General features: G+C 36.1%; 1 protein-coding gene across 6 annotated transcripts in view; it reads left to right on the forward strand.

The window, feature by feature from the left end:
• Window positions 1–23,295, forward strand: part of AKAP9 (A-kinase anchoring protein 9) — a 93,331-nt gene that overhangs the window by 56,615 nt on the left and 13,421 nt on the right. For 4 of the 6 annotated variants that reach the window (XM_032443108.1, XM_032443110.1, XM_032443112.1 and 1 more), the window contains 15 exons: window positions 613–818; window positions 5,072–5,283; window positions 8,869–9,031; window positions 11,405–11,617; window positions 12,838–12,876; window positions 14,150–14,382; window positions 15,240–15,359; window positions 15,793–15,969; window positions 16,122–16,226; window positions 16,653–16,805; window positions 17,068–17,247; window positions 19,082–20,167; window positions 21,363–21,509; window positions 21,769–22,281; window positions 22,686–22,749. In XM_032443108.1, coding sequence (XP_032298999.1) covers window positions 613–818; window positions 5,072–5,283; window positions 8,869–9,031; window positions 11,405–11,617; window positions 12,838–12,876; window positions 14,150–14,382; window positions 15,240–15,359; window positions 15,793–15,969; window positions 16,122–16,226; window positions 16,653–16,805; window positions 17,068–17,247; window positions 19,082–20,167; window positions 21,363–21,509; window positions 21,769–22,281; window positions 22,686–22,749 — 3,611 coding nt within the window. The remainder of the gene's footprint in view (window positions 1–612; window positions 819–5,071; window positions 5,284–8,868; window positions 9,032–11,404; window positions 11,618–12,837; window positions 12,877–14,149; window positions 14,383–15,239; window positions 15,360–15,792; window positions 15,970–16,121; window positions 16,227–16,652; window positions 16,806–17,067; window positions 17,248–19,081; window positions 20,168–21,362; window positions 21,510–21,768; window positions 22,282–22,685; window positions 22,750–23,295) is intronic. The other 2 variants (XM_032443109.1, XM_015853357.2) reach the window with 1 other exon arrangement.

The following is a 23,295-nucleotide window of genomic DNA, read 5'->3' on the forward strand; positions in this document are numbered from 1 at the left end:
TGTAAGCTTTATTGTGATGGAAGTTCATGATAATGTGTTTTTTTTTTAATTTTAGATAACCATGTTTCTAAGTTTACATGCTTCAGATGAAATTTTGTTTTATAAAGCCTGGTTTTCTGATGCATAGAGAATTAACCAAATGTTAGTTTTACTATGTCTTTCCTGTATAGAATCAAAATTTCTACACAGGTATGTATATAACACATTGTATTTACATATGTGTAATAAATTCATATTAATGCAATTATTGTCTATGATAATACATTTTGAGTATTCTGCAATCTGTGCAGACGAGCAATCTGTATTTGTCACCATGAGAAAAGAGTAAGCTTTAAGTGAATACCAGGCAAAGGTGAATCTCTGACCATTTTAAAAGAAAATCTAGAAAAAATACTGCGGTATCAGCACATATTTTCATTTTTTAAAAAAATGTCATTTAACACAAATATGCTTTTTAATGTTTATGTGTGTTATCTGTTTTTCAGTCTTAAAAGTATTCTTAATTTTACTGATTTGGTTCCAATTTTTTCCTAATTGCAATGGTTTGTAAGGGATAACACTTCCTTTGAAAGCAGAGGAAAATGAAATGTCTCATTAATTTCTGTCGTGCAGGCATGTTTATCAGAAGGCTAATGAGAAACTCATGAAGATTCTTATGGAAGTTGTAAAGACAACTGTGGCCATGGAAGAAACAATTGGTCGCCATGTTCTTGTGTTACTGGATAGGTCTGGGAAAGTCCAGCCTTCTAAACCAGCTGGATGGGACACAGAGGCAGAGGATTCAGTAAAACCTAGTATCCGTGTGGGATATGAAAAAGGTATTTATTGGTTGGTTTTCTATTTCATAACGATTCGCATTTGCTCTTCTTTGGGTTTTTTTGAGTATGACCCAGATGCTTATGACTCATACTCAGTGTCCTTTTGCAAAGCCTGCAACAGTATGGGAAGATGATTGAGAAATAGAAAAATAAATATGTTCCTGTTGAGGAAGGCAAATAGTAAGAGAATGAAAAGTAGCTCATTGGCTTCTTTCACCAACTTGACGCCTTCCTCTGTATGCATGTGGAACGGAAGCTGGCGTCAAAGGCTGTATTTCTGCTAATACATATCGTGTGTAGAGTAGAGCTGGCATGGGACTGCCTGTATCTATGCTTGTGCACTTCATTAGCCTCCTAAAAAGAGGTTGGTGGCATGAAAACAGCCTTCTGGAAACAGTTCCGGGAACTTTCTGTCTGCCAAGCCATGCACATCAGCTGTTTGGAGTAGTGCTGGTTGGCAGGAGCCTGTAGGAGCATTTACCAGTGTAGTTATTTGCTTACTAGTATTTGTTTGGAATTTTAACTACTGTGAATGCAAAAGAACCTGTAAGCCAAATACTACATTTCACTATTAAGAAAACATATACTTCAGAGTAATAATCAGTTGATTTCTCTAAGGGTTATCTGCAGTGAAATGTGTACATCTGCAATCTAAGGATTCTTGAAGTTATTAAGTTAAAAGCACTTTTATGCTTTGTAGTACTGTGGTTTCATTAAAAATCCTCCTAACTTCTATTTTTCTGCACATTTTGCTGTATTTAATTGTGAGGAAAATTAACGTAGTTTTTGAAAATTCAGATTTTTGAGGCTCTGCCTTTTTTTGCCACATTTTAGATTGGGTAACTGAGCTTCTGCCTTAAATTTTTGGTACATGTCCAGGTATTAGAATTGAAGGAATCACTTTATTCAAATTGAATACTTTTGCATTTTACTTTGGGATGGGCAATGAAGTGGGTATAATTTGCTTATGGTGAAACAGTTTGTGGTTTCTTTAGCCATAACCAGCTGTCTGTCTTCCACACTGTCTCTCAGCCAAACAATGACACTAACAATGACCAGGCTCAAAGTTTATCACCTCCTACTGTAGTACAAGATAGTCTTTAAATTTATGTGGATTGCATTTTAGATCAATATTCTATATTGAATATAACAGTTTATAAATATTTTTATATTCTTTGTGCTGTCATTGTGTAGTGTAAAAACTATTGCGATTTTCAGAACACACTTTGCTCAAAGAAATAGAAATGTATTCCAGTTATGAAAGAACTTATTAGAGGTCATCACAGTTGTATTTGTTGAGTTGTTACTTGGTGTATTCACTGGTGGTAGTTCCTAGTTATATCATGCCTATTCATAAAGCACTTTCTACTGTTCTCTCCCACATTCTTATTTGCTGAGAATATTGCTCCCTGCTTTCAGACTCTGTACAAAGGGCTAAAATATCATTGTTGCCCTTTGCTCTGCACAGTCATGCACACTACACAATATTTGCTTTCACTTTTTGCCTGTTCCTCCTCAGCAATGTGTATACTTGTCAGAAATTATTGTCATAAATGATTCTTAACAGGGATAGTTTGCATTGCATCTACATGGGAGAACACAGAAGACTACCTTTCTTTGATATTTAGGGAGGGCAAAATATAAAATAGTGCCTTCGTAATACCATACATTGTCTAAATGCACTGCAGACCTCATTCTTCTGAAGATTTCTGATGAAAGTGTACTTTCTTAAACGAAAGGGAATTGTATTACATTCCACTGGCAGTGAAGGTCTACTTCATCATTGTTAATACTCTTATGTTTGCTATTAATGTGTTTTAAAGATGCACCTAGAGATTCACTATTTTAACAGAACAATTTGTCTGCTATTGGGATTCCCCCTGAGCACAGAGCTGCACTGGGCTATCAGCTCTCTACATACCTGTTGTATATTACAATATTCTTTTTAATGGTCAGAAATAATGATGCAGAGGTGAAGATAAATATTAACCAAAGAGTAAGGATTAAAGGAGACTCAAGGCAGCAGTGATTGTAATGGATGAATGCAGAAGGCGTAATTGACTTCTGATGTAGTATTTGCAGTTTATTTTTTTCTCTCTCTTTCAAAACATCTCAGCAGCATCCTTCCTGTGCTCGTAGTTCTGCCAGTCAGGTCAGACAGCCCTTACAGTCACTGTGCTGTTTCATCAGCTGAAGAATTCAATCCTACTTCAAACAGAAATATTCTGCTTGTGCTTTCAAAACTGATTTTGCTCATTTTCAGTGCTCCTGCAGAACGGCCCAAAAGAATATAATCTCTTAAGAAAATCTACCGTTGTTTTCAGGAAGATAGAAGTATATAAATATAGTAGAAAATATCTGTGTACTTTAACCTCTGTGTGTTGTTGCATTTATTTCTAAACAGACTTTCTTTTAAATTGCTTAGGAAGTTTGTAGGAATAAATTTGTACTAATAAAAATTTGATAATAAAATAGAAAAAATAATGTGTTCACTAAAGTGAACCTCTGACCTTCTGAACATAACTCATCTTTATGGACAAGCAAAGTTCAGGTTACTGTTTCTGCTGAATTGTTTCACCATTTTACAGAGTTGAATCGTTAAGGTCACATTCTTGTAACTGTTAACTTGATTTACACAGGTTGACTTGAGACCTCCACTGGACTATTGGCTAACATGAGATTTAATTTCTAGAATAGAGAGTAAAGTTCCAAGTTCAGCCATAAAACATATCATTTGAAGTCAACAGCATTTGTGCAAAGTAATTGAGTGAGTTTGGAGGCTGGAGCCAGAAATCACCATGAAATGCTCTATGTGGGGGCAGAGGGACTGTCACCTGTGTGGTTGTGGCATCCCTTGAACATTAAACCTTCTGATGTACTTCCTGAGCTCCTTGTTTCCTGTGTATGAGGAGCAAAGTAGCAAGTGCTTATATCCACTGAACTGTACTCAATTTTTTGCTGTTTTTCAGCTTGTGACCCCTAAACATAATTCCTTGTGGAAGCGTGGGAGTAAATGAGACCTTAGGTCCAAGTGACACAAAATGTACCTCAAATGAAATGGATATTGCTTCATAAATGTCAGTTGAGAGCCTATAAACAACGTCTGTATCTGAAACTTCTGAGTAAACACTATATCTAATGGTTTTGTGGGCCCTGACATCTGACATGCTGAACTGCAAACTTCATGACAAATGAAAAACCTTTTTCATTGCAGTGAGTGAGTTTACACTAGGAAAAGACGTGTTTGTTTTTGAGAGTTGTATTCTATTCATTATTTTGTATCAAGGAAAAATAGAATTTGGGGGAGGAGAATTTGGTTTTAATACTCAGAGCAGAGATTATATTGATCACTGTTATGAGGATTAGTACAAATGGGGGTTAGGTATTCAACAGGCATTGACTACTCATATGAGCAATAGTTGTCTACTGTTGGGATGTACTACTGTAGTAATTCATACTGAAATCGAGATTTTAAAACAGGAGTGTGCTTTCACTTGCCTTGTTTAAATAAATTCTAAATTAAGCTAATTTAGTATTTTCTGGGTGGATTACTGTCAGTTTAATACCACAAGCAAACTCTGCCTCCTGCTTTCAAACAAAATGGATGAATAACTTAAGCCAGTTCAGACCTCAGGAAGACTGAGAGTAGCGGGATATCATATTGCCCATCAGTTACCATCCTTGTCTTGTTCAACTAGTCATTTTAATCAATTTTCAAGTCACTAATAACGATGCTAAATGCTGACGTTCTGTATTCTAGTCTGTATCCTGAGAAGTTGTCTGTATTACATGTGTACCGTTCCCTTTGCTCTCTTGGATCTGTGTTGTTTTTGCATCACTTACATGAACAATCATGTTTTAAAGTACGCTAATATAGCTGGGCATTGAGGAAAGAATGACTGATGGTCAGAGTGGTTTTATTTGTTTGTTTGTTTTACATTTTATAAGACAGTCTTACAGCCATTACTGCAATTTATTCCAAAGAGTAAGGAATCCAAAGCATACTGAATGGATGTCTAAAACATCCTGTTATTATCTCCTTTTCTCTCTCTCTCTTCAGCTCATTTTTGGTTAACACATTGAGTATTTGGTTTATGTAAATTTTATTAAGTATTACTAAGATATTTTCATTTCTGTCTTTGTGATCAGGACAAAATATTTTTATCATCCTCTGATTTGCATTTCTAACCGTGTCTCATGGTTTTCATGTATTGAAGTCCTAAGAGTCTATGTCAAAACTGCTGTTTTTCCAGAGTCCTGCTCCTCCTACCACGGCAGTAATATGGGAGATGATGATATTAGTATGTGGTCAGGAGCCACAGAGGAAGGACTGCTGAGCCAACATCTTGCAGAAAGTGGAGTGGAATTCGATCCTGAAAATGAAGAACTGGTTCTGAATATTAGTTCTCGACTGCAAGCAGCTGTTGAAAAACTTCTGGAAGCTATCAATGAAACTTCCAATCAGGTAGTGTGTGAACTAATAGGAATGCATTTTGAATTTGGGGTCTTAATTCTGTTGTTTTATTCTTTGGTTTTCTCATGAATATTTTCTTATGTGCCAAAAGTCTGTAGATTCATTTTCGAAGCTGAAACAGTGCTTCAGACACTACTCCAAAAATTCTGCATCAGCATTACTTCACTGAAGGTTTTAGATTCCCACTGGGAATTGGGCTTGGACTACAAAGGATGCCTGAATTTAGGCTTGTTTATCCATCTGGGGCAGTCTTTCATTCCTTATGCAAGTCGCTCACATTTTGCTGCAATCCAGAGATGAGACAGGAGGTGTCAGGGCACATCTAACTGACCCACGTGAAGGGAGAGGAGGTATAAAGGGAACTGTGCATGGTTCACTTGATATTTTGGTCAGTTAATTCAGCAAAAAGATGGAGATCTCCGACTGTCACTTCTGACTATGATTTTAACCTGTCAGGTTAAGCACATGCCTTCCTTGCTATCAGAAAAGGAGTCTGCACTCCAGTTTTCTAGTGTGTGTTTGAGGTATGTGGCTCATGGATAGCTTCCAAAGAGGTAGCATATGGATCGTGCTTTCTCCTTTGCTGTAGGGGTATTTGCATGGTGGGATTTTAGTTTCTCTCTGGAGTACATCTCTGTTAATTGAAGTGGGAGTTATGTACCTAGCTCAGACATTTTGAATCATGCTGTTTATACCACGTGCATAAATTCAAGATAATGTATTGAAGGTACACTGAAAAAATACTTGGTATCTCACGGTCCGTTCTTAGGTCACTGTTGTTTGAAGAACTCAGTCTTTAAATGCAGTTCTTTACTATAATTCAAAGGCTGTAATGTGTTTTGTGCTACTGACCCATGTGAGTTAACAGGCGATGCAGAGGAATAACTTCAAAGTGTTGCAGTAATTAAGAATTAATGCTGCAACTATAGAAGTATGATCAATTCTCTATTACAGTTGGTGTTTCTTGTGAATATTTTGCTGCTGATATTTAAACACAGTAATTCTATACAGAAATTATTATTGTGACTGATGTTTATAAAGTAAGTACTGTTTGTGACACCAGTGAAAGTGATCAGTATATTCTAAGCAGCTTATTTTTATTTTCAATTGATCAGGAAATTTTATTTTACCTTCACAACTTCGTAGCTGAGAATTTGCCAGTGCCTGTTGCCAGTATCTGTTGTATGGTTCCTGAATTACACATCGTTCCTGTATATACTGAAAGTCTGTATGTTACCTCTTCAAATTACTTCATGAAATACTGCAGAATGGGGGAAATAGCCTAAACCAATCACAGAGAGAAAAGATTTTTAACCTTTCCTCTTAATAATTTGTGTTGTGCGTACAAGCCACTGTGCATTTCCTAAAACAAACTTTAAAGTGTGAGAGAAACCTGGCAACTTCTTCAAAGTGACAGCTTGAGGCCTGTCTGAACACACATTTCAGACTGAAGCGCAGTTTGAATCCTTTCAGGCAAGGCGCAGAGTGGGTGTATTGTAACTCAAATTCCACCTGCAGGTGTTATATACAAGTAAATAAATCAGGCCCCTCCCCTATTCTTTGGCTGGGAGATACTAACAGGAAATCTTGAAGAGAGCAGAGTCTGAGAAAGCTCTTCCTGTTCAATTAACTTGAAGAACAGGAATGAAGACAAACAAGGACATCTCTGTATTTCTCTTTCATTGGCCGTAGGGGAGGTGGAAAATCATTTTTAGTTTCTGTTCTGCTTCCGTGCTTCTCTGCTGTAGCGGACCTGCTCAGGTAAAACAAAAGCATGCTTCCCTGCTGTGGAAATTACCTGCCTGCTGCTACTGGAAGATTTGTGTTGCTTTTTCATGTGAAACTTCTCCAAGGAGGACTTTTAGGAGGGACCATATGAAGTTTTCATGCATCTCTCCCTTGGATTTCTGCACTGGGTTACTCTCCTGACCCTGGGGATTCTCAGTAGGTTTGTCACTGACAGTACTGATGCATGTTCTCAGACTGCTGAATGAATGTGTTCTGTTATAAATTGCTCTTAGCAATTTCTAAAGGCAGCTTAGCTAGTGCAAAATACCGATGTGACAGTTAAGACGACATTGACAGCAGCATTTGGGAATGGATTCTTACCGCACCTACTGGGCAGCTAATCTGTTGAATCCTCTGTGGACAGAAGGCCAAGAAGAAGACATATATGAGGTTGAATCTCGTGTGCCTTTGCCATATCCTTTTCCTTTCACTGAGCACTTGGATGAGAATAATTCTGTAGTTGTAAATACTGCAATTTTTCATTTCAAGCACAAAAAAAATGGGCACATTTTAAAAGTTATTTCTAGAATTTCCTTGCCTACACCACCCTACTCAGTAAGTATAAACTTTTTTTTTTTCTTTTTTTTAAGAAAATATCTGAATTTGCTTAAATAGAAGAGAACGAATGCAGTGGAAAATGCTATAAACTTGCTATGTGTTGCTAGCGAATATTTTTCATAGGCAGTTTTAAATGGACTGTGAAACAGCTTTGGTTCTAAAATTCTTTTTTCTCAAGAAAAAGACATGGATGTACATTAATTTATATAGGTTTAAATTCTTTTTTGAAAGTATGTCAACTATTACATTTTTTTCCTCTATGAATAATTTCTGAAGTGGGGGGAGGGCACTGCAATCCAATGGAAACTTTTCCTTTGTAGCTTTCATGCACTGAGTGGTACCATTAAGTAGCATGAGTTTGCTAATGGCTTCTAATGATTTTAAAGCCAGCTAATTGTGCTCATGACTTGAGCTGGGGATGGTCAGAAAGCCATTATTTTTAAAGAAATCGAGGGATATTTGCACAATATAAACTGTAGTAAAGCCAAAAAAGTTACTGTCTGACAAATATTGGACAGTTATCCATAATATTAAAGGGAGAAAGATGGGAGAGAACCAGGAAATGTGCATTACTTCCTTTTCTGAAGTTGACATGTTGTCTAAGTTTGAATACCAGACACACCAAGAACACATGCCCCATTCAGGTCTGTCAGTTTCTATTTGTGGCCCTTCAAGAGCTGGATGTAGACTGTATATGTTAATAGTTGAGAAGTATGGGTCTTCTTGGTAATTGACCCATTTGCTATAACATACTCTGTGTAATCAATAATTCATTATTTTGATATCTTTGTTAATCTTCGTGTTTAGGAGAGAAAGAGAAGAAAAACTTATGTCAATTTATGTCAGAACTTCTGCTAGTTTTATGCACTCTGTTTAGCTATTCTAAGCATATGGTGCATGACAGCTTACTCATGTGCGTATTTATTCATGTAAAGAAAGGTGAATCTAGTGTAAACTCATAAACCTGAAATTACCGGAACTAAGACTCGTATCTCGCCAGATAGCTCATTCAGTTCAGTATACTTTGCTTCTTTTGTTTCCGTATTCTTTTATACAGAATGCCCTCCTGTTGTCCTCTATGAATATCAGTTGATCTTATCCAATGTCCAGTGAAATGTAGGAATTCACATCACACTGTTAAGCCACTATTAATGAAATATGAGAGACTGAACAGTTACTTATCACGAGGTTTTTAATTTACCTAATCTCTGTAATTTTCCCCTGTGGTAGCTTGAACATGCCAAAATTACCCAGACAGAACTTATGCGGGAATCCTTCAAAAAGCAAGAAGAGGCCACAGAGTTTATTAGGTATCAGGAAGAGCTGCAAGAACGTCTCAGTGAAGAAACCAAAGCCAGAGAGCAGTTGGCTTTGGAGCTTAGTAAAGCTGAAGGTGAGTTGTTAATCTTTGCACTAACCTATTAACTCGGTAAAGAAACTTATCAGTTTCTTAGCAAACTTCAGAATGTTACCACTCTGTAAATCTGTTTAGCAATTTCTTAATCACTTTTTATTAAAAATAATAGTTTGGATATGAGTTGTTATCCCCAAAATTGATTTATTTTGCTATGTGCAATCATACTGACATATTAGCAACTTAGAGTCGTAGAACCTTAATAGTTCAGGTTGGAAGCCTGCTCAAAGGGTCAGCTAAAGCAGATTTCCCAGAGCTACGTCCAGCTTATTATAGTATTTCATCACCCTCAAAGTGGGGGATAGGGAAGGAAAAAAAATTAATCTTACATTTAAAAGTAGTTTCCTGCATTTCATTTTGTGCTTTCTGCCTCTTGACCTTAACTTAGATCCACAGAACACATATAAAAACATGGAAACTGCAGCCTGAATTTGGTGATACAGTGATTATATATTTCAGCTTACTCTTTGTTTGAAGTGATGTCTCTAAACATATTTGCAGCCACATCAAGAAGCGATTAAAATTATTGTTCCAAAGTGTTACAACTGAGGATATTGAACATCTTTTTTGACATCAGAAAAAAATATGAACAAATCTAAAGGTTTTAATAATTTTTTTTTGGTAGTCAAAAGGCCTTATTGTCAAAGCAGCCTTACTGCTTCAGTAGGTGAATGTTTTGTTTCCATTTAGCATTTCTATTATGATCTTTATTTAGCAATTGGTAACTAACAATGGGAAAAGATGCAAAAAAACATCTATCCTACATGTAAGATCCCCGTAGTAATTAGAAGAATAATATACATTAGTTCAACAGAATTCTGTGTTTCAGAGTGGGAGCAAGAAGTTTCATAGCTAAATTTTATTGCTAGAGAATGCCACCTTGCCAGCTTTCCTCTTCTTTTTAAATAGATAATCCAAGATGAGTTCACATGCTATTAATAGTTGTGACACACATAACCGGAAAGGAAATGTAGGTTTCTAAGCCACATCTCTAAAAGTAGGGACTGTTAGTAACTTATAACTCCTGAAGTCATTACATCTTTTTTCAGCCTTCTTTTGGTGGTCCTCAGAAATCACTTCTGAAATTCAGAAATGCACTTCTAAATGACATGCACCATTTTGTGTGCTGTTATAACAAAATAAAAACACCGTACAACTCTTTGTAATCTTTTTTCTGCTCATTGAACTGAGCTGTGAGCACAGCCTTATGAAGCCAAACTGCCTTCTCTTATCAAATTCCTTAGACAGGCATGCAAAACAGTGTCCGAGTTGCTTATATATCCAATGATACTCTGTCTTCTCTTGAGGTAAAGTGTGTCATTTTTGATCATGTCTTTCTTATCACAAAAGCTGTTTCAACTGCAGTGTTTTCAAGCCTCTGGTGTTTTTGTGGCATCAGATATGACTTACCTAACAAATGTGATGGAAAATCTAACACCAGTCAGTTTGTTCACTGACACTGAGAACTGCCCAGGGAATCAGTGGAGTCATCATCCCTGGAGGCATTTAAGAAATGTGTGGATGTGGCACTGAGGCGCATAGTTTAGTACTGGGAGTTGGTACCTTGGGTTGGTGGTTGGACTTGATAATCTTAAAGGTTTTCTCCAACCTAAAAGATTCTGTGGTTCTAGTTTGGCTGGTTGATGGCATTCATTGCTACAGATTTAAGTGCTCAAGGGAGTTTTACACTTTTTATGTTGAAATTCAGTAGAAACATACAGAAATGTATATTCTCAAGCTATATTAACATTGGCTCAAGACTACGTATTTCTACTGGCAAAGCTGACTTGAGTATTGGAAAAAATACTACATCAGTTCAGTGGGCTTAGTAAGACAAAACCTGTAAGATAGGAGTGTGTGTCCAGCTGACAGGGCTCAGACATTGTACAGCTGAAGTCTAGATTGTCCTTTAAAACCATCAGTATAGTAGGTGACAGAACACACCTTACTGTGGAAACCTGTGAATCTTGCCCTCAGTTTTCCAACACTGCACTCTACAAGTTCAGTACTTTCTACTGCGCGATAAAGTGACTTCAGACACATACACTGTCCACAGGAATTGATTTGAAATTTCTTATTTCTTCCTGAGTTTATTACATACTTATTTTTTTCCTTGGTGTTTGAGTTCCTGTTTGCTACCAAGGTTGACATGCAGAAAGAAATAGTTACTGGTTTTGGTTATGTGGTATCCTTTTGATTGTTCATTGAGTAAGAAGAGAAGAACAAGAGCAGATTTTCTCATGTACTGAGGATCTAACATACATGTGCATTCATGTGAGATTACTGCAGTGACTTGACCATGCTAAAAGTCCAAACTCTTATTAAATCTACCTAAAAACTGTTGTTCTATAGGCCTCATTGATGGTTATGCAGATGAAAAAGCATTTCTGGAAAAACAACTTCAGGAAAAAATAGATGTAATTGACCATCTTGAGCAAGAACTACTGTGTACAGGTAACAAATTGCAGGAATTAGAAGCTGAACAGCAGCAGATCCAGGAAGAAAAGGAGTTACTCGCCAGACAGAAGGATGCCATGAGAGCAGATGCGGGGCCAGTAGAGCAGCGTATGTATTCCCCACAATCTTTCTATAAGATTTTCTTATTTTTTAATGAGATAATGAGTGATCTTGCTGAAATTGATTGTTTGGCTTTTTACCTCTTTTCAAATATTAATGGAAATATGAAGTGGCAAAATGTGATATTTTCATTCCTAGTACCTGATGTTAGTGAGATAAGTTTACAGGGTGTTTGAACAAAATAAAAAAGAGTGTTGAGCCATTGTAGATGTTCTTGAAGTAAACAAAAGCTTGATACCCATGGAAATCTGTTATTCATATTACTGCTGAAGATGAATGTCTCCAAGCTGGCACCTGTGTATAAAAATACTGGTCTAAGTATTTTTGAAACAGAGTTTGAGGCACTAGTGAGGTTACCTGCCAGAATGTGATTGAATTACACATGATGTCCGTAGTTACTTTGGACATCAGAGGTATGCTGCTATATCAGATTCTTTGTTGGAGGAAGAATGGTGCAGGAGTTGCATGACAAGGAAAGGCTGTTACCACTACCCAAATCTACTTCATTCTCCAGAAAGCAAAATAGATGAATTAAAAATTAAAGTACTGGTGATGGCAAAGTTTTTGGATAAATATCACATCATAAATATCACATCAGCTTAACTAACTGCTTACTCGGGGTGGTGGGGTGGGAAAGCACTAAACTTTATGAAGTAAATATGCCTTCTAATTTATTAGCTTAAGAAAGAATTAATGTTGTATGTTTGAAAGGTAAGAAAGTTGAAACAGTGGTATTTAAGAAGTGCTCTTCCTTTGAGGATTGCAGTGCTTACATGAAATTAGCATTTTATTTAATGTCTAAAAGTTTATGGCAATTTATTATGTCTCTGGCTTTGTAAATTTTATTGATATTATTTTATTTAAATGTTATAGTGAAATTTTAACAACAGCCAGTCACTACTTTTCAGTAAAGAAGATTCTTGTATATGTCTCCTATTAAATTGTTTTATGTTTTATATGTCTAAATATTTTCAAGTATAGCACCTGTATGGGTACTGGAAGGATAAACTGTTAGGTACTTATATCATGCATACCAGAATAACCTACCACATTCCCTAAGTTACCTCAACAACTTTGTCATTAAATGCCACACTCTCTTTGGCTTCATTTTCTCTTACATTGTTGCATCACAAGAAAACTACAGCTGGCATGTAAATTACTTTGCTTCTTTTTTTGTTTTTTCTCTCTCTCTCTCTCTGTTCTCCTAGGCCTAGTAGATGCTGCAGTCGATGCAGCTTCCCAAGCAGGTGTGTTTGTATGTTGCATGGCCAATCCTGTAACTGGGTGGAAGATTTAAACGTACTGACATTGTTAATCAGGATTATTGGGCTTTTGGCTTACTGACATCACTTGTAATTCTTACTGGCCTGCAGCTTTGATGTTGTATTTCATACTCAGTTTTACATTTTGCTAACAACGTTTCTTATGATTTCTATGCATAAATAAGCAAATTCATTAATAACCATCATCTTATTCACCTATGAATTACACATACTTAGTTGATAATGGAGGGATATTTTTGTAGGTGGTTTTTTTTTGTTGTTTGTTTGTTTTTGTTTCTCTTTTCTTTCCAATTATATTGAAGCCTTTCATTATAATATCTGAACAATGTGTTATGTGGACATACCATGGTGACCTTAAAATTAGAATTGGTTTGGTATGATGTAAGATGATGGTGCCTAAAGGATATTTCTTCTATAGTGATTGTAAATTGTATTGTTTCTGTCTAATTATCAATCATGTTTTAAAGACTCTCCAAATGTAATTGCACTTTACAGTTTGGATTTTGCCTCAAGGGATGCCTTAACGGTTAGTTAACATGTACTTCAATGGGCTGTGGCTTAAAAGTCTTAATAGTGGTTTGGGCCTTTACTATGTCCGTGTGCCAGCATTTTCATGAGGAATCAGAATTGGGCATTCAGACATTGATTTTTGCAAAGCTCCAGTTACAGGTCAGTAATTTCCCCCTCTGCCTGGCAAACTTGCTAAGTCTTTCAGTATTCCCTTCAAATTATTTCTACATATCACATTAAATGCTGAAGCCTGGGAGGGGACTGATTTTAATGATCCTAAGGAGGAAAAAAGTACTGGGTTTCCTGCATTTCCATTCCTAGCACTTGTGCTGACTAGCTATAGTTTGAACCTGTGCTTTTCTTTTCTGTGCCACTTATACAAAGACTGTTTAATTTATGTGTGACTTAAATTGGGAAGTGATCTAATATCATTTCACTGTCAGTCATCTGAAGTCAGTCTAAAGGACAGCAGTTCTGGAATGAATTTGCTATAATGGATATCTTTATAATAATAACCAATAAAATAATTTATTATTTATTCTCCAAAAAAAAAAAAAAAAAGTTTTCAAAAAAAGAAAAATAGTAAAAACCCAAACCAGTTCATGTCCTTCTGCAGTCTACAGCATGGATACATACAGCCTTGGGAAGTGGTGGAAGTGGTTTTGTTTCATAACATTGATAACTATTCATATCTAAAAGTAGTGCGTGATGATTTTATTATAACCAGAATTACTAGAGGAAACAGAAAAGCTAATGAAAGAAAAAATTGAAGTACAACGTCAAGCTGAAAAGGAATATGATGACCTTCAGAAGCAAGTGAAAGTCTTGGAAATAGACTTGGAGGAACAAGTCAGTCGTTTCATAGAGCTAGAGCAAGAAAAAAATGCTGAGCTTATGGACCTAAGGCAGCAAAACCAGGCTTTGGAGAAGCAGCTTGAGAAAACAAGAAAATTTCTAGATGTAAGTATGGTGAAAAGAGTGTTTCATGATGGTGGGTGGGTGGGCACTTGTGCTGAGGTTTGGTTTAGCAGTAAATAGAATGCACTGGAGAATTATCAACTGTGGAGATGAGGAGTCATTTTTAATTACAGAATTAGAATTCTGATGTTTTCTTCCAGTTTTCTGGGTTTCTGCAAAATGTTGTGTAGCATTCCTCTTTTTAGCAGGTACCTCAGATAGTTTATTTTAGTGTGTCAGTATCAGTGACTTCATAAAACATGCAAACCTTAAAGGTGCCGATTTCACTGGATACTGCCATTTGCACGCTGTTTGCTCTATAATAATACACTTAAAAAATGTCAAACTGGGATGTAACAACTGAAATCAGACAAAAGGGAAACTTACATTTGATCAATTTATAAATATAATCTGAGTGAGCTTTTGTGGCTCGTTTAGGGATTATTTTATTTGTTCAGGATTTTCTTGTTGTTGGCTCCTCATCAATATTCACGTCGTTAATTCCTAAGTTAATTCCTATTCTTAATTTATATTTATGCTGTGTATGTCGAAGAGAAACATTAAGGAAAAAAAAAAAAAGTATTGACTCAATGCCATTCGTGTTTTGTGCCTGGCATAGGAGAAACAAGACCATCAGTTTTGTGAAACAATACTTGGTGAAACTATGCTGTCTTCATGTTTTTAACAAATAGTATGAACCATGAAAGCTAAAAGAATTTAAGTCATAGTTGTAAGAGGTTCTGCTATATCAAAACACAGGCATACTAATACCAGCCTCTCATTATTGCAATGTAATAAGGTATCTAATTCAGATACTTTTTAAAATCAAATACTGTATCTACATGATTCTCTAATTTCAGGAGCAAGCAGTTGACAGAGAGCATGAGAGAGATGTGTTCCAGCAAGAGATACAGAAGTTGGAACAGCAGCTGAAGGTTCCACAAAGGAGTCAGCCTATCAATGAACATCAAAGCAGAGAGGTCAGATGTTTTATTACTTGTATTCAGTGAATACGTAAGATTCAATGACAACTGTTAAGGTATTGCAATTGAGCTATTTTATCGTGATTGCACAGCCCTATTAGCCCAGTCTGTCACACAGTTGTCCACCAGTTGAGTCCTAATCTAGCTGTATGCTGGACATTTTGTTGAGGACACTGTGAGTAACAAAGGCAGTTCTTGAGGGCAAGTGATACAGCATGGAATATGACTTCTTTGAAAAGGATAGTAGTATTTCTTGTATGTAGCACTACAGTGTCCTAATCTTGCATTCTGTTCCACCTAAAGAATAAAAATTTCTTTACAAGACAAAAGAGGGATTTTTTTTTCCATAAAATATGAGTGCTGATACTATTGCTAGCAAACTTCTTCAATCTACTACAGTATATTCATCTTCTTTCTGTATTATCACCAGGTTGAACAATTAACAAATCATCTAAAAGAAAAAACAGACAAGTGCAGTGAGCTTTTGCTTTCTAAGGAACAACTTCAGAGAGATATACAAGAACGAAATGAAGAAATTGAGAAATTAGAATGCAGAATAAGAGAACTGGAACAAGCTTTAATCATCAGTGCAGATAACTTGCAAAAGGTATTCTTGGTTTAAAATTCTCGTGTATTTCTTCTTATTATCATGTATTATTCTTATTTCCTTTCTTATTTTCTTGAGAACAAAGCAATATATCCTTTTGATTTGTTTCTTATTAAACAAGTAAAGTAACTAATTTTAATGCATATTTAAAGGTGGAGGAAAGGAAACAATTTGGTACCATTATTGTAAAAGGAGAATTACCTCTTGAAATACAACTGCAAGCTGAACGAGAAGCTGTGGACAGAAAGGAAAAGGAGGTAAAATATCTGTGTAATAATATTTCCACTGGTTGTTTGGATTATTTGTTTTTGCTTACTTTTGAGTGCAGTAAAGTATGAAGATGACATTTTTAAACAGATTAAATAGCTGTCCAGATCCCTTTTTCATTTCTAAATACTCTTGTAAGCCCTAATTATCGTTATAATTTCTGTTAATGGCTATGGGCTACAAAGTTATTTCTGTAATCAAAGTTCAACCCAATTAAGAAGATATTCACAGTGATTTCAGATGAACAGTGTGTTTTAAAATTCTATTTGGTGACTCAGAGTGTCACTGAGTATACATTCATTTCTTTTTGCCTACAAAACTCTTCTTTTTACAGAAGAAATTGCACTTGAAAGTTACAGCGTTAGTTTTTGATATGGCTGGCTGTTCCTTTTTCACCGCTTGTTTTGTGAACGCAGGTCACAAACCTTGAAGAACAGCTGGAGCAATTTCGAGAAGAGTTAGAAAATAAAAACGAAGAAGTTCAGCAGTTGCACATGCAACTAGAAATTCAGCGGAAGGAGGCTACTACACACTTGCAAGAGCTTGAACAAGAGAACAAATTATTTAAGGTACTTATGTAACTGGCAAGCCTAGAACTTTATTTTCCCCTCAGAAACAAATACTTGAAAAATGCCAAATGTCAAATTATTTCTTTCTCTGAAGCGTTTTGTGATTCAACTTGCAAAATACTAAAAAGCTCATAAAATAACTCTTTGTTCCATAAAATTTGTTGTTCCTATACTTTAAATATTCGTATAAAGATACGCAAAAACTGTTATGTACAACTGTAATGTGATTTTGGGTTTTTTGTGGGTTGTTTTTTTCTGGTAGGATGAAATGGAAATACTGGGACTGGCTATCCAGAAGTCTAAAGATGCCACCATAAAAGACCATCATTTAGTGGCTGGGAAACTCGCTCACATCATGCAAGAAAAGGAGCAAGAAATTGAAAATCTTCATGAACAAATCGCTAAACTGCAGCAGCAGCTTGAAGGCACAACTGACAACAAAGTAAGCACTTTTGAAATCTTTGTTCAGAGTCCTGCATTACATTGCCAGCTTTAAAAATAATAGTACAAATGTGAATAATGTATCTGCCATTACAGTATCTTCTCTTCCTGCTTTAATTTAAAAATGTTAATGCTTCAGTATCAAATGATGTTTTAATGCTGATCAGTTTTCCCTCTTCCACCTCTTAATTTTTTGTACTGTGAATACACTGTACCTGCTTTATGTTTGTTACTCTGCATTATGTTTCATTTTTTGTCCAAAGTTCTTCTTTCCTTGTACTTCTGAAAATGTAGTGATATTTGGGTTGCTGGACTGAATCTCATTCTGCCATCTTCCCTGCTGCGCCTTACCTTCAGTTATGTCCAGCAGTGACACCTGTTGGACATACTGTTGATTTTAGCAGCTGAACTTCTGTTCCTGCGAGTTTCTGTACTTTGCCATCATGCTGACATTGGCAACATATTTAATCCAGTTTGAAACGTGGTACAACCAGCATGCTGTCTTCTCTTAAAAAACAGAGCAAATAAAGCAGATTCATCTTTATCTTATGCATTGAGACTTAACACCAGTAGTTTTCTGGTATCTTTCAATTATGTGTTCTTATGAAAATAAGCTTTATCTTCCTCCGGCTTACTTGCAGTTTATACAGTTATTATGATGAACTGGATTTCAATAGTTATAATACATATTTTGTATTCATGTAAGTGATAGCAGAAACTGGTCTCCAGTCTCATATTTTTTGTAGTAAAAACATTGGATCTTTACAGTGGAAGAATTTTGCATTCTGGCTATTTAAAACATGCAGTTTTTTAGTCATAAACCTTGTCCACAAAGCCCAAATTATTCAGTTAGGTAATAGTAAGAGCTCTTTTACTACTCAGCAGCTCAGTGTTTAGCAGAACATTTCACTGAGGCATGAAATGGAGTAGAGCTGTGACTGGATAATTTCACTGAGTCTGTGTGTGCTACTTTTACTTATAATGAACTTCAGTGAATAATTAGAAGACTTTGAGTTGGATTTAGGAAACTGCATTTAGAAAAGACCATGTTTCAGCAATCTAGAACAATTCTGCTTTATGTTATGTTATGGTAATAGAGTTACATTCTTTGCCTTCAGGAAAACACCTAGGATTTAGGTGTAGTTCATTTTAATGATTGGTTCTTCTCCTGTAGTTCAATTTCATTTTCTTAATTTCATCTTCTTACCCCGTTTCAGTTTTCAGCACATTAAATAATTACTGTTTGTTTCTTTATGAGGTCAGCATTAAAAAATAAACCAATCATCCTTATGATAATCCCTTTCTTAATCCTATAGATGTCTTCATCCCACAAGTGATTTTCTTTTAACAGCTGTATATGCCTTATGTGGCCCTTTATTCCGTTGTTATGAAGAAGGGAAGCTGTGAAACTCACTGGATAGCAGTCAGCAGGGTCACTGTTCTTTTCTTCTGAAAACCATGGCCTTATTCACATTTTTTTGTAGTGCTTTTGAGCTTCCTTCAGTCTTGATCACGTTTTTCAGCTACTCTTATACCTATTATAATTACTACAAATTTATTTTAGTATTTAACTAACTAAACCTCTGTAAATGTTACGAATGTTTTCACTTCATTTGATACTTTCACACCTACATGTAGAGTTTATTAATGTCACAGTTTTTCTCAATCCTATGTGAAGGTATCTTGATTCTCTTAGATCTTTATAAGGGACATCCCATCAGGAAGGTCATTGGACACTGCCAACTGTGATCAAACTGTTATTGTGAAGTCTGGGAGGAGAACTAAACTGAAGGTTTTGTAGTTACTCATGAGTTTTCTGTTGTGCTTTTTTGCAGGTCTTTGAAGAACAAAATGAGCATATACGGGAGCTCGAAGCCCAGGTGGAGTGTCTGAAAAGTGATCAAGAACGTGTGAAGAAAAAAAACGATGAGGAAATAGAGCAGTTGAACGATGTAATTGATAAGCTTCAGCAAGAACTGGCAAATATCGAACAAATACCTGCAGATATCACTGATTTCCACGAGGATGCTGACAGTCTGAAACACACACTTGAAACAGTTCTGGCAGAAAAAGAGGCTTTGGAGAAGCAAGTAGAAAGTATTAATTTAGAGGCATCTCAGACAAAGAATGAGCTTGAGGAAACTAAGTTAGAAATGAGCCAGCTAAAGCAAGAAATAAACATTTTAAGAAAAGAACACGAAGAAGTAACAGAGAAGTATAAGTGTGCGCTGATGAAAGGTGATAGGGAGAAAACAGAAGTTGGGAGCAGCTGGAAAACTGAGAAAGTGGATGAAGTCTCGTGTGAGATGACAGAACTGCTAGATCAAACCCAGCTCGGGTCTTCAGATGAAAATACAAGGGTCACCATTAGCAAGATGGAGGCACAACTGCAGCAACTTCAGGAATGCATTAAGGAGAAAGATTCAGAACTGTGTCAGTCCTACAATGAAATAAAAGATCTGAAAGAACAAGGAAAAGCTGAAAGAGAAATGCTTGGAAATAAGATATCAGAACTAGAGAAAACACTAGTGGAAAAAGTTGCAGCTGCTCTCGTGAGTCAGGTTCAGCTAAATGCAGTCCAAGAACAAGGGAAATTCTTGCAGGAAATTCAGGAAGCTTCAAAATGCCTGGAGGAAACAAGCAGGCATCCCCAAACAGAGGGGTTAAGTGATATTACTGGAAATGAGGTGGAATCAGAATTATCGCTCTTAACACAGAGACTTAGAGAGGTGGAGGAACAGCTGGCAAAGACAAATCATAGCTTGGAGCTAGAAAAAGAAAATGTAAAACTTACACAACAAGAATCTAAATTGAAAGAAGGGAGGCTATTGCAACTTCAGCAATTACTAGAAGAGGTTCAAGAGAAACACAGAAGTGAGATTGAGAAATACATTAAGCAAGAAGAAATACAGACATATCTGGTAATTATATCCAATTTTCATTTGGCCTGTTTTCAGTAAAGTCATTTCCTTGTGTGTAAACTGTAATGAATGCAAAACTTTACAAAACTAGCAATAGAAATATCCTGCTGTGTGGAACAGATCTTCATTTCTCTGTTATTCCTGGAGTTACAGGAAGAAAAAGATACTATTTTAGATGAAGTCTTCTATCAGTTTCAATTTACATTAATTAATTTGCATTTTGAGCATATACTTTCTTATTATTACTTTGAATTGACATGTAATGGGGTGAGTTTCACTTCTATGACAAGGAAGTAGACCAATCAAAATGGCAGAATCTTCTGGAAGAAAGTTCAGAATGGGTAAGGAAGTGATAGTAGTTTATCTGAACTTTTGTATTTGTTTATAGAATCACAGAACCATAAGGGTTGGAAAGACCACTAAGATCATGTATTCCACCCAGCAGCCCATCACCACCATACCACTAAATCATGTCACTTAGTACCACATCTACCCTTTTCTTGAAAATCTCCAGGGGTGGTGACTTCACCACCTCCATGGGCAGCCTGTTCCAGTGCCTCACCGCCCTTTCTGAGAAGAAATTATCCAAACTAAACCTCCCCTGGCAACTTAAACTATTACCATGAAGCGTGCTTTGATTTTTGCTTTACATTGTTTTCTTTCTTGCCTTGATTCCAAGTACATTTTTCATTGGTAGCTTTCACAAATTTACATTTGTCCTGATTTACATCCATCACTTGTTATGTTGCATCTGAATTTAAAACCATTGTAGTTTGCTGGGCCTAATTAAAGAGTTTGGGCTTGTTTGCTGAAACTCTTAAGTTCAAAGTGGTTGTGAAACTCAGTACTAGGCCAGAAAAGGTTTAAAGACCTTTCATCAAAGAACAAATTGAATGAATATCATATACATGTTATAAATCCATTGATACTATCAGACTTTCCTACTGGCTGTTGACCTTCTTCCCCATGCTTTCTAGATGGTCTTTATTCCCCCAAGTAACCAGTTTGTAGAAGTTAATCAAGGAAAAGGTTCTTAGGTTTTAGAGGATGTGTTAATTGAAATAACATAGATTCATTTTTCCCTATGTTACTTTCATGTGTGATTTTAATAAATCAGCATGAGTAATCAATGTTATTAAGTCTTAATTGTTCATAAGATTCTTCCTTTTTGTCCATACCTTGTGTTGCATTGCAGGTAGGAACAGAACTCATGGAGGGGCAAAATGATAATGCAGTTCCTAATGAACTTGAACTAGAGAAAGTTAAAGAAGAAGCAGCTGCTGCTAAGGAAGAACTGAGCAGTTACAGAGAAGAGACAGAAAAACTTCAGAAGGAACTATCAGTAAGAAACAGATTGTTCTATAATGTATTCAAAACAAATTATTATAAATGATTTATTATAACCTTTGCCATTTTCTAAAACATCCTGTATAGAGCATGGATCTAGAGGTGTATTTCGTAGGATATAACATTTGTCAGCATGTGTCATAGACACTTTAAAATAGAGCTAAACTGAGTTGCAGCTGTATAGAGAGTTGTTTAAGTCTTGTTTATTTCGAAGGATTTGGAGGAACTGCAATTCAGATTCTCCATATTTACAGGTAAAAGAAGCAGATCTGGTACACCTTCATGAAGATCTGTGCAAAGTCAAAGGGAAGCTAGTTCAAGCAGAAGAGAAGCTTGCAAATTATGTGAGAATGGAAAAGGACATGGCAAAACCCGAAAGCAGAAAAGATGCAGAAATACTGTGTGATCTGCTCTCCAGCGAGTCTGCTCTAACTGGGAAATGCACATCTTCACAGTCTTCACAGACAGACAAGTCTGTGAATGTCAGCAGCTATATCCAGACTTCACCAGTCCCTGTAAAAAATGCAGAAATTCAAATAGACTTGCAAAGCGCCTGCTCTTCAGAAGAGATTGCAGAGATCATAAGAGAATTTAATGAAAAAATCGAGCAAATGCAAGAACTGCATGCTGCTGAAATCATGGACATGGAGACAAGGCATATCTCTGAATCTGAAGCATTGAAGAGAGAGAAGTTTGTTGCAGTACAAGTATTAACTGATGAATGTAATTCTTTAAAAGAAGTCATAGAGAGTCTACGAGCTAAAGAAGTATGTGTCCTATTTTATACTCATTTAAGTATTTTGGTTTCTGCTTTTGCTTCTGCTACAGAAATTTCCATTTTAAATCTAGCTGTGAACCACCGTTAATGGACATTAATGTAAAGATTTTAAGTGTTGTGAACCACTTCCTCAGCAATTCAAATTTGGGAGTGTGTTCAGCTGTTAGATGCTTTCTAGTGCTATGTCTTGAACTTACCATGCTCTGTGAAGCAGGGACAAGTGTACGTCACATTATTGCACACCATCTTTTCACTCTCCACTTTGATTACTTTGATGGCAGGGGAAACTGAAGAGAGACACTAGTATCATTTTAGCCTCATTGGAATTAGCTCCTTTATTAGGAGTGGATGTGAGATTATTCAAGGTCTGACTGCTCTCTTTTCTGAATATAGGGAATCCCGATTTCTGGATTAGTACGTTCTCCACCATATCAAGCTAGAGATGGAGGTTCTAGTGGTAAGAAACTTGTTCTAGAAGATTTCACATGGTCAGCATTATAAATTAAATTTGCATTTTAATAGCAAGTTTACTGTTGAAGTTTATGTTCTAAGGAACAAAAATTGCTCCCCATATAAAGGCAGAACTATTATTACACTAAAAAGAAGGGCATTCAAGCATACCATGTCTATTAAACTGTTACAAAAGAAAAAATTAAAGGGATTGAAGTTGGGGCAAGTCAAGATATGATTTGATTTTATCTTCCAATTGGACTGTCTATATTCTTCTTACATATTTCAGTATCTCTTCAACATGACTGTCATATCTTGGTGAATTGAAAGCTACTAGTCCGTAGCAGTGAGAGATGATGGCAGGTTCAGACTTCCTCAGGAGCGATATAAATCATTAATGCAATCCTTGTCATATACAAAGGCCAAGCATACTAAGAAGATTCATTTAGTGAATGTAGTTGTGTAAATAACTTGTTTTTCTTCTAAAATAGTATTTTAAAGTTTGGTGGTTTGGAGGGGGATGGTAATGTTTGGTTTGGTTTGGTTTGGCTTA

The sequence above is a fragment of the Coturnix japonica genome, chromosome 2, assembly GCF_001577835.2.
Source record: "Coturnix japonica isolate 7356 chromosome 2, Coturnix japonica 2.1, whole genome shotgun sequence".
NCBI classification, from domain to species: domain Eukaryota; kingdom Metazoa; phylum Chordata; class Aves; order Galliformes; family Phasianidae; genus Coturnix; species Coturnix japonica.